This window comes from Lissotriton helveticus, chromosome 12 (genome assembly GCF_964261635.1).
Source record: "Lissotriton helveticus chromosome 12, aLisHel1.1, whole genome shotgun sequence".
NCBI lineage: Eukaryota > Metazoa > Chordata > Amphibia > Caudata > Salamandridae > Lissotriton > Lissotriton helveticus.
This window is the reverse complement of record NC_136073.1, coordinates 249,512,634-249,524,742: the sequence shown is the minus strand read 5'-3', so window position 1 is coordinate 249,524,742 and position 12,109 is coordinate 249,512,634. Positions and strand designations below refer to the sequence as shown.

At 44.7% G+C, this 12,109-nt stretch overlaps 1 protein-coding gene across 1 annotated transcript in view; it reads right to left on the bottom strand.

Moving 5' to 3' along the window:
* LOC144799051 (mitochondrial inner membrane m-AAA protease component AFG3L1-like) overlaps nt 1-12,109 on the bottom strand; it is a 275,930-nt gene that overhangs the window by 142,226 nt on the left and 121,595 nt on the right. The window contains exon 9 of the mRNA XM_078670217.1: nt 3,072-3,209. Coding sequence (XP_078526343.1) covers nt 3,072-3,209 — 138 coding nt within the window. The remainder of the gene's footprint in view (nt 1-3,071; nt 3,210-12,109) is intronic.

The following is a 12,109-nucleotide window of genomic DNA, read 5'->3' as shown; positions in this document are numbered from 1 at the left end:
GTTGTTAATTTTCTTTAAATATAAAACAATTACAAGATACTCTGGCAAAAAAAGTCTAAATCATCAGCTATCATTTGCAATTCGAAGAGCCAAAAGGTTCTGGCTTTTTCCATAAGAAAGACACATGTACCCCCCTAAACTAACCTAACTGGTTTGTATATGCTTATGAAACAACACTTTGGAGCACAGTTCCTGGGCATTAATCAAAACACCAAAACACCAAAACTCATTACTTAAAGAGGACACTGCTACCAACACTGTTCTCTCATCCATGTGCCTTTGAATCTGAATCGCTGCGCTCTAGTTTGCAAAGTGCCCTGGGATCTCGAGAAGAGGTAGGGCATCTAAATTTGCTTGCTTCACAACATAAAACCAAAGGTTTATTTGGAGGATGGTTGTCCACGTAAATGTGAAGATTTGAATGCATCAGTTATAACTTGCATTTGGTAAAAATCCATGGCAATGGCGGAGTTTGAGGACGAAGGATCGTAGTCTAGCAGACCTCACTTACCTGCGCCTAGACTGTGACATCATCGGTTTGTGAATGAAACTGGGAATTTCTTTAAGTTCATGTTGCCCAGTATGAAAAACTTTCTTCCACTTAGTATGCTTGTTATGTCTTGACACTGAAAAGGCCTAATACCAATCACAATGCTTGTTATGATATTGCAGCTATGTATTGTGGTTATGACTCGGAGTATGGCAGAATTGTAAAGAGCTTTAAAAACGAGGAGGATTTTAAGTAAGTGCTACTGTCATGGTAGAAGCTGCTCTTATTTGTAACTGAACTGTAAAGTACTCACTGTGATAAAAGTTATATATAAAAAAGTTTAAAAACAAAGTTTGAGGATGAAGCATAATTTTAAGTAGGTAGCAGAATTAGTAGGAAATGCCATAGGCTATAAATAGTTGGATGTGCCTTGTTAATGAAGAGGGGTATTTGCATCTTTTCTGCATGTTGCTTGGAGCTGCCCAAGGGTAGTGACTTTTTGGGACCAAGTCTTTCAAGAAAGACTGGGGTGGGACTTGAGCCATGGGTCCAAAAAATATTTACTGATTGTATTTTCTGTCAAGAAAAGTCATAATATGAACTCACGAATTTTAGAGCTGGGGGGAGTGTTGGCAAAATGTCTCACAGCGGTTTACTGGGCAGCACCAAATCCACATGAATTTGGGAAGTGGCACAGGGATTTACAGGAGTGAGCATTGGCAGACGAACAGCGTATTAAGTTGATAAGAAGAAATGAGAAAGTGACAGAACACCTGGCGGAGTGGACTGAAAAATATTAGACCCGCTGAATAAATGACCTTCCTGATAGAGGAGGAACAATCTATTGAAGAGCAGGCTGAGTTAGCCTATAACAATACAGAGGGATGTGTTCTGTAATGATGTTGAGGTACCAGGGGTGCAATGTAGGCCTCCGCATTGCAGTGGGTCCCCTGAGCTCCTAGTCATGGGGTGGGAGGGTGGTTGGCGAGGGGGTAGGTGCGTGCCGCAGGGCGAGGCATCACTCCCGGATGAGACTCATGGACAAGGCACTCAGCGCCCCCACTGTAATAAGTATTTGTTCTTGAATACAAGTGGACCTAAAACAGGTTAAATACACATACATCTGAAGATGAAGTAGATTTCGTTTCAGGTGGGTTATAACAAGATTTGCTGTTTTGACAATGTTGGTACAACTAGATCTTACTCCACTGACTGTATTTTAAGTTGATCTCACACAAATTAAATACTGGAATCAGCACCAAAACACAACTACACAGCAGGAAAAAAACAAACTTCAGGTTACATAATTGTACATAAGTGTCCTATAGGCAGATTATGTAGTTCTGTAGCACCTGTGGAGTAGTTACACGTTACGCTAGTGGAGCACAGATATTTTTTATTCCTTTCAGTTCCAGAGTGCCTTTTTAAATACTAGCATGCATCAAAACATTTTACTAAATGATGCTTCAAAGTAATGGTACATAAAATTTCACAGTACTTTAGCAAAATATTTTTTTCTAGTTGCATGGTTTGTGAACGTTTAATTTTTAAAGCTAAGATTCTGCAATCTTGATTTCAAGCTTTTGCAAATGTTTACATCTAATCAGAGAGCATTCTGGGAGCATTATATGTAGCCGCATATTATTAAACTTTGCAAACATGTGGACATATTTTTTAACTGGAACCATTGTCAGTAGAGCAGTTCGAGCTTACAACATTTCCTTAGAATGCTCACCCTAATAATAAAAGCTTTGCATTATAGAACCATAAGTACAAGTAGGAACAGAATTAAAATATGGACACAAATATTACCTTAACTTCACACAATGCCCTTCCCCGATCCATAGTGTGGTACTATAAACTGGCAACCAAAGGGTTTGTGCTGCAGAAGGTTGTCCCTACTTGTTCAAAGGACAAATAAGTGTGAAAACTTGATGTCCTTGACCCAAAACAAATTTGTCCTGTTCGCCGGGCTAGACTTCAATACATCTATCATAACCTATAACCTTCCCCCAATACTGAAAGAGTTCCAAGAAAAACTTGAAGCCTCTAATTCTCCACAAGATGTCCATCGTGCAATTTAAGAGCAGCCCCTTAAAATCCTTTCCCCAGCCTATACTCTGCTCCCGTTGTTATCGCTTCCCGCACACCACTTAATGTTGGTCAGCAATATGCTCCCTGCCACAAAAACACTACTGGATTATTGGAAGCGCTTCACAATCTGAAATTAGTAGTAAAAAAAAAAAAAAGAAAAGCATCCTTATTACTACCCTTATCTTATAACCCAGATTGTCCCTCAGGACCGTACAATCCAATTTTTCTTACTCTTGAATGTTATTTCAGCTAGTACGGTGGAAGAGCAAGAGGTAAAGAATTTCTAATAGGTAAAATAAAGTTCTGGTGTTGTAAAACTCAAAATATATGTTTAAACCAAAAGTACCCCATCAAATATTTTTGGGCAATTCAACCATCAGTAAGGGACAATAATGAAAAAGAGGATCCATCCCTAAAACATGTTGATCTCTTTTACTGCTGTAGTTCCGTTTGTGTGAGTAAACATCATAAAATGCAGTTTGCTTACCCTCGCAGGCCCAACACCAACAAACATTTCCAAGAATTCCGAACCATTCACAGTGATAAATGGGACATTGGCTTCTCCAGCTGTAGCTTTGGCTAGCAATGTCTTTCCTGTTCCAGGTGGACCTGTGAGAACTGCTCCCTGGTGAAAAGAAAATGACAATAAGCCCTTAACTGTAAAGGAAAGTTTGGTCAGATTTCAACTGTGTACAGAGAGACCACTATGTGCAAAAGGGAGAGAAAATTAGGAAAATCGTTATCTCCATTTACAATGTTCGATTTGCATGTAACGATGGATTGACCATTATTTCATGAGCACTCAAATAAAATAAACGCAAGAGTAGGCAGCCACTTTGAGTGTTGTTGGGATATAGAAGCGACATCTTTTCTCATATGCTGCTCTCCACTAAGGACGGACAATGACAAAGGAATTGCTTATTCCTTGTGAAAGATACTGCCACAGGATGTCAGCATATACCTTCAGGGCAGCAAGGTCTACATTTCCATGAAATAAGAACAGCAAACTTTTGGCCATCGGAGCAGTGGGCTGCACTGGTTTCAATAGGCCATTGATAGAGCTTACTTGGGAAGTGATTGACTGAGCCACTATGTACATCGACAGAGTGCACTGTTCGCACTCATCAAAACATTGCACTGAGAGACCACGCCATGGAAGAGAGAGAAACTGAACAGCAGAAGTTTGAGCCAAAAAAACAACACAGATAGAAACTGCACCATGCTTAAAGCAAGAGATTGCACTTTTAGCAGCAAGCGACTGCACTACAGTACAATGAGAGACCAGAGGAAATTAGTTTGCCAGGTAGGGGAAAAGTAAACTTCTGTTGGATAACTTGCAGTACCCACTGATCTCTAGTTGTGGTCTTCCAATGATACAGAAAATGCAGAACCTAACTGCCTACTGGATTAAAGTGTTGCTAGGAGGAAGACCACTGCTGTTGCTGTCTCCCTCTAGCAAACACCACCCCTGTTGTGGGAAATGCAATAGCTGAAAAGGTATTTCTGTCTGGTAGGAGGCTCCTAAGTAACTGAAAATGTAGAGTACTTGTGTTCAGAGAAAATCATCTATCTGGCAGGTGTGGCCAGACCATTGATCGAGGAATGTCTCTCTGCTTTGCTTGGATCATTACAATGAGCATTTGGCCTTTTTGCCAAGAGGCAGCTCCCCATCAAACAGCATGTCCATGAGTATAGCCTGCAGGTCTCCTGAAAAGAATGTGAAATGCATCCAAATATGTCAAGATCAAATGTATTGATGTAGTTGATTAACTGAGCGATCAGCCTCTTCATGCGGTCCATTAGGCTAGGAATAGTCCATAAGATCATTTTACACAAGTTGTGGAGACATACAAGTAACAGGAAAGAGGACAGGTGGTACTCACAAGGCAAAGAGGCAAAACTACATTGCACAGTGTGTTTGGATTCTCTATTGGGTGGGGTAGTCAACAGGGAATTAGGACAAAGCTTAGTAGTGGAATCTTCGATGACCAACATCCAACTACAAGGCAAAATATGGGCCATCAAACATTTTATTTATTTATTTATTTATTTAATTTATATGGCGCGTTATAACCACAGGGGTCTCTAAGCGCTGTCTGTCCAGATTTACGTGATAAGATGTTACATTCACTTGAAACCAGCTGTGCACCTAAGATCTGCTCCATGCTTGTTTAAACAATACAGTTTTTAGTTTTTTCCTGAAGGAAAGTAGGTTACTTTCCTTCCTGAGCTCTGGATCCAGTTTGTTCCAAAAAGCTGGGAGCGTGTTGGAAAACGCACGGCCCCCCACCGTGGTCAATTTGAAGCGGGATTGGGACAGGAGAGTGGCGTCCGACGAACGCAAAGTCCTACCCGGTGTGTAGGGGGATAATCGGGATTTCAGGTATTTTGGTGCTTTGCCATACCGAGCCTTGTGAGCGATACACAGTCCTTTGAAGACAATTCTCTGACGAATTGGGAGCCAGTGCAGCTCCTGCATCAGGGGAGAGGCATGAGCAGTCCTGGGTTTTTTGAATATCAGCCTAGCAGCATCATTCATCACTCCCTGTAGTTTGTCCAGCAGCCGCTGTGGCAAACCTAAATATAGGGAGTTCCCGTAGTCCAGCCTTGCCAAAATTGTGGCTGAAACCACGTGTCTCAAAATAGGGAATGAGAGAAGGGCAGAGATCTTCCTTAGTTGTCTTAGGAGGCCTATACAGGTGCCTACTACGGTGGTGACTTGTTTTTCCATGGACAGTTTATTATCCACGTATAGGCCTAAGCTTTTAACTGCAACTGCCGGTTTTGGTGGTACGCCCAGCTCTTTAGGCCAAAATTTCTCGCTCCAAGGGTTACCCGAGATGGAGATGGGCAACACTTCCGTCTTATCCGGATTGACTTTCAGAGAGTTCTCGGACATCCAATTGACTGTGGTTTTCAGTATATCCTGTAGCCTAGTGGATGCTCCCGGACCATCATCCAACCGGATGATTATCTGGGTGTCATCGGCATAGTTATACACTAGGCAGTCCATCCTATTCAGGAGGGCAATCAGTGGCTGCAGGTAGATGTTGAAGAGTAGGGGTGACAAGGCAGAGCCCTGTGGAACCCCACAGGTGATCGGGGCAGGGGTGGAAAGTAGGTCACCCAACTGCACTCGTTGTGTCCTACCCTGCAAGAATGATGTGAGCCATGCATGTGCTATACCCATGACGCCAAAGGATCTCAACCGCGACAGAAGCTGTTTGTGACACACAGTATCAAACGCCGCGGAGAGATCCAATAGTATCAGGGCGCTCGGTGTTTTTACATCAGCCCGCGTTCTTAACTCATCTAGAATGGATAACATAACTAGTTCCGTGCTATGATTAGCACGGAACCCTGCCTGATTGGTCTCCAGCAGGTTGTTATTCGCTAGATGGTCCGATAGTAGAGCTAACACATGCTGCTCAACCACTTTAGCCAGAAAAGGCAACTGAGAGATGGGCCGGAAATTTTTCAGACATTTTGTGTCTGCACCAGGTTTCTTCAGTAGGGGGATCAAGCGAGCCTCCTTAAAAGCTAGAGGGATCTGTCCTGTACGAAGAGAGGTGTTCAATAGATGCAGGACCTCTTCCTCTATTCCTGGCATTGCCATCTTGAAAATGTCTGGAGGGCAAGGGTCCACCAAGGAACCCGATTTAACTCGGTCCATGATTTTAAGTAATTCCTGTTTGGAAATAGGGGAGAACTCAGCTAATGGTGGGATGTTTAACGGGGCAATAAGGTCCGGTAGGCGAGGACATTCGAGGGGTGCAGTTTCCGCAATTTCGTCCAAGATATCGGATATCTTTTTTACGAAAAAGTCTTGAAACCTCTGACAGTCCTCTTGAGTGAACTCGGGCCTTTGCTCTTTGTTCACCCTGAGCTCCGCCAGGACCCGGAAAATTTCTTTTTGCGGATTTCTTGCAGCAGCTATTCTTTCCTCGAAGAAGACAGCCTTTCTAGATTGTATGGCTAGTTTATACTGGGCTAAGGATGAGACATATTCTTGTTTGGAGATGGCGTCATATTTTTTACGCCAAGCCCGTTCTTTCTTCCTCACCCCACGTTTCATCTCCCTTAGGGAGTCATTATACCAAGGCGCCCCAGCTCCTCTCGCCACCTTCTTCATCCTGCGAAGAGGTGCCACCGCATCAATGGCACTCCCCAGTTTATGCTGGAGGTGTCCACATAGAGCATCAACGTTGACATCCTGCTCTTTTGCTGAAGGGTGGTGTTCTAAGAGGTGAACCAATTTTTCCCCATCAAGATTTCTCCATTTGCGGGCCGTTATCCAGCCCTCCCCAGGTTTAGACAGGGGGCCCCTCAGTATAAGTCTACCCTTTATTAGGGAATGGTCAGACCAGGCACAGGGGAGAATTTCCGTAGTGCCCTGGACTGGCATGGTGGTCCAGACTAGGTCGAGCACATGACCTTTCTCATGTGTCGGCCCCTTGACCTGTTGAGTGAGACCCAAGGAGGAAACCGCCTCCTCGATCTGTAATGCTTGTCCTTCTTTGGGGGATTTTTCCCAGTGATAGTTAAAGTCCCCTAAGATCACCATTTTATCATATCTTGTGCACAGGTCCTGGACCAATCTTAAGAAGAGAGTGGGGAAATCCGGCGACGGTGGCCGATATACCACCAAGAACACCACACAGACCGCACCCCTCCTGAGCTTAACCCCCATAACCTCTGCTCCTCCAAGGGTTTCAGAGAGGAACCTATCGGCACGGAGGCATGACTGATATAGAGGGGCTACTCCTCCTCCTCTCTTGGCTCCCTCCCTATTAAAATGAATAGCCAAATAGTTATCTGGGAGAGCCGCCACCAAATCCGGCGCTGAGCAATCCTCCAACCATGTTTCAGTGAGTGCGAGGACGTCTAACTCCCCGCCTTCCAGAAGTGTGAAAACCTCCAACCTATGGCTCTGCAAAGAGCGGGTGTTCAATAGACCGTAGCTCAGGGTATGTATATTGGAAGGGCGCTGTCGCCCACTAATACTCCTAGGTGAGATTAACAGGCCCTCGCAACCCAGCCGATGTATCATACCCGGCTCCAGATGGGATTTACCCAGGTTAAGCTGCAGTAAGTCGCCCCTTGAGTAAACCACATTCTGGCCAGGGGTTCTGGCCCCAGGCCCCGGATGGTCACGGATGGGCAAAGATGGGCTCACCTCCGGCGCACCTACGGCGCCCCCGCTGCGCGTAACCGCTGCGCGTCTGCTCCATGTGAGCTTTAAATAGGAGGCTGCTGATGGTCCTAGTACAACCACTAGACCGTCAGCACTCCAAAATGGCCCCCGGAAGTGAGGGTGAAAGGGCTCCCTCTGTACCGCGTTAGACACTCCCTCCACAACAAACAGCACAAGCTGCGGTGGACCGGGGAGGTAAGCGGTGGTATCTAAACAGGAAGGTGACTTTACTAATGTGCCCACAAAGTTAAAAATTATACCGTGCAAATAGTGATCATTTACAACAGTAAAGCGGCGATTTTAAAAATTTATATTTGCAAGTGAAAAGCAATAGCGTGCAAGCATGACCCAGCAGCGCGTCTGCAAGCAGCGTTTCAGCGTCAGTAAATACTAGATTCAAGCGCGGCAGGAAATGCTCGCCCTAAATAGGAGGCTGCTGATGGTCCTAGTTCAACCACTAGACCGTCAGCACTCCAAAATGGCCCCCGGAAGTGAGGGTGAAAGGGCTCCCTCTGTACCGCGTTAGACACTCCCTCCACAACAAACAGCACAAGCTGCGGTGGACCGGGGAGGTAAGCGGTGGTATCTAAACAGGAAGGTGACTTTACTAATGTGCCCACAAAGTTAAAAATTATACCGTGCAAATAGTGATCATTTACAACAGTAAAGCGGCGATTTTAAAAATTTATATTTGCAAGTGAAAAGCAATAGCGTGCAAGCATGACCCAGCAGCGCGTCTGCAAGCAGCGTTTCAGCGTCAGTAAATACTAGATTCAAGCGCGGCAGGAAATGCTCGCCCTAAATAGGAGGCTGCTGATGGTCCTAGTACAACCACTAGACCGTCAGCACTCCAACATGGCCCGCGTCATTTTGAGTCTTTTGAGGTGGGGCTATGACACCTCACTACCTGTCTATTAATGCCAGTGAACGTGGGATCTAAGAGAGCTTGGTTAAATTGGACCAATAGGACTGCAACAGCCAGAGATGGTAGGATGATGTCATTAAATTTAGATTTGACCTCCAATAATGGTGGTGAAGTTCAAGTAGGTCTTCCAGTTTTCTAACAATAGGGAAATATCCCTGACCAATTCATCCGTAGGGCATTGCCTTTGGATAGAGGGTGTGGGAACCTGGAGGAGAAGTTTGGGCATTGTGCGTTGTCTGCTGTGGTGAACAGATCTATTTGAGGATATCCCTATTGTTGAAAGTATGGAAGGAGGACTTTGGGATGAAGTTCTCACTTGTGTATCGGTTGTCTCATTCTGCTGAGGTCGGCAATTTGGTTGTACACTCCTGGGAAGGGTTTTGCCAGAAGGTGAATCTTGTGATGGATTGCCTATTTCCAAATGTCCTCAGACAGTTGTGGAGAGAGTGTCCCCCCCCCCTGTTTTGGTACATAGTACATCACGGTCATGTTGTCCGTGCAGACTAGGACAACTTTGGCTGTGAGATGAGCGTGAAAAGCTTTCAGTGCTAGAAATGCTGCTGGAAGCTCTAGATAGCTGATGTGAAGTCGTTTGCGTTTGGCGTCCCAGATACCCTGAATTGTGCAATGATGGTGATGTGCTCCACAACCTGTGAGAGATGAGTCTGCTGTTAACACGACTTGTGGAACAGGCCTATGAAAGGCCACCCATTTGATAAATGTTGTCCACTGCAGAGAGCGATGAGTGTGGCCGTCTACCAACACTAGATCTGTTAAATGATCCTCTGACTGATCCACCAACGTGCTAAGCATTCTTGTAGTGGACGCATGTATAGTCCTGCATGAGGCACTATTGCAATGCATGACGCCAACATTCCCAGTAGCTGCATGAAAGTCCTGGCTGGCAAGGTTTAGCTAGTTTGGAACTGCAGCAATAGAGTTTGGATATTGGAAATTCTGGCTGCACTGGGGAAGGCTATAGAGCCATGTGATTGTTGAGAGTGGCTCCCAGATAGGATTGTATCCGGGAAGACTGTAGGTGAGACTTTTGAATATTGACCGTGAAACCTATTTGGTGGAGTAAGTGTAGTGTGGTCTGAGTGTTTTCGAAATACTTTTGGTGTGTGCTGGCTTTAAAGAGCCAGTCATCTAGATACGGGAAGACATGAATCTGTTGTCTCCTGAGAAGAGCTGCCACTACTGCTAGACATTTTGTTAACACTCTGGGAGCAGTAGTTACTCTGAATGGGAGTACTTTGAACTGAATGTTTTTTCCGGCTATCACAAATATAAGAAATTTGCGATGAGTTGGATGAATGGGATTGTGAAAATATGCGTCTTTAAGTCTAGTGTGGACATAACATCTCCTTGCTGTAGAAGTAGAAGGACCCGTTGAGGCGTTACCGTATGGAAATGTTTTGACAGTATGTACTGGTTTTACTCTCGGGGATCTAAAATTGATCTTAATGATCCGTCCTATTTGGGGATCAGAAAATAAAGAGAGTAAACCCCGAACCTCATTATTATAATGGAACAGGCTCCCTTTTCTAAGAGAGATTGCACCTCTTGTTTGAGTAACTAAGTGGTCTGACGACAGTTTGTGAACATGCGGTGGAATGTTTGGTGGATTGGTGATGAGCTCCAGGCAATAACCATGTTGGAGAAGGTCGAGCACCCATTGGTCTGTTGTTCTAGATCGCCAAATGGGGAGAAACTGTTGAAGTCTTCCCCCTACAGGTCATAAGTGATCGGGGAGAAGTGTGGGCAAGTCACTGTTTGTTAGGGGAAGGGATGTTATGCGGTGTGCGCCTCTACCCATATCTTGTAATTGGTTTCTCTATATCCTCCTCTATATAAACCTCTAGAGGGAGAGGATTGATTGTTGCATTTATAGGCGGAAGCATTTGGGTCTGAGGATGTTGTTTTGATACCCTGCTCTGTAAAATGAATAGGCAAAAGGAGCTTCCATTGGATTGGGACTGGAGCGCTCCCATGGATTTTGCTACTTCAAGGTCTTTCTTCATTTTCTCTAAGGACTGGTCGACCACAGGACCAAACAGGTGTTCCTTGTCAAAAGGGGTGTTCAAAATGGGCTGTTGAACGTTCGGCTTAAACCCCGAGATTCGAAGTCCTGCATGCCTTCTAAGGAGAATGCTGGTATTAATGTCTCTGGGCTGTGGTTCCAGCTGCATCTAAAGCACATCTGAATGAGGAGTTAGAGATGAGTCTCCCTTCTTCAACTAACTGCTGTGCTTTATTTTTGTGTTCATATTAGAGCAGTTGCTCCATCTCATCCCAGTGTGCCTTGTCATATCTGGCTAGTAGGCCCTGTGTTTGCAATGCATCAGTGGGTAGCAGCTTGAACAGCTACTCATTTTCCTGAGGCATCTATAAGTTTAGATTCCTTGTCTGGGGGAGGTGCATCCCCAGAGGTTTGTGAATTACCTATTTTACGAGCAGTGGACACGACTAGGGAGTCGAGAGGTAATTGTACTTTGATAAATAAAGGATTTGATGGTAAGGGTTTGTATTTTTTATCTACTCTAGGAGTTAAGGTATGTGCTCGGACACAGTCTTTAAAAATATCATCTGCATGCCTCATCATGCCTTTAAACATAGGGAGTGTTTGACTTTATCTGTGTGTGTCTCAAATTAAAAGTCCTCTTTTAATGTCTCTTTATGTAAGGCCACCCCGTGATTCTCTGCTGCTTTAGCAATGAGCTATTGGTAAGCCATGCTATCGTCAGGTGCTGACGACTTTTCACTGTAAAGGTCTGGGTCATTGTCTACTGGAGGGTCAATGTTTTAACCCCTTCCGCGCTAATGACAAAGCCAGCTCGTCATGGGCGTTACCTGCGCATGACGAGCTGGCTGTGTCACGTAACATGGGATTTATGAATATTCAGCGCACAGCGGGAAAACCCGCTAGCGCTGTAGCGGTTAATCATTCCATGGGTCTACAGGCAAATGAGTACCATCATCATCACCATGATCTCTATTTGGTTCTGTAAGTGGAGATCCCTGAGGTGTTATATGCAAGGGATCCTCAATTAATTGTGGAGAAGAAGGTGGGGAGGGTTATGGGGCAGGATAAACAGGGCTGGTAGCCAAGTTTTTCTTCTTCTTTAGAGGAATCTTGGCTGTGTCCTGTAAAGGAAGTTTGTGTTTTGCTGGTGTTTTAGCAGAATGTTGTCCAGTATCAGGATTATTATGAATATTTTTCTGCTTAGGATCCAATTTGGCCTTACGAAAGTCCAAACTTCGTTTCGGAGGCTCGAAGCCACTGTCTTTTGATTTTGGCGTTGAAATGGACTCGTCTTTAGATTTCGGCTCCAAGCGTGATTTGTTTTGGAGAAGAGGGTTTCGGCTCTGAACTAAATTTGTCCTTGGAGCCGGACGGTTTTGG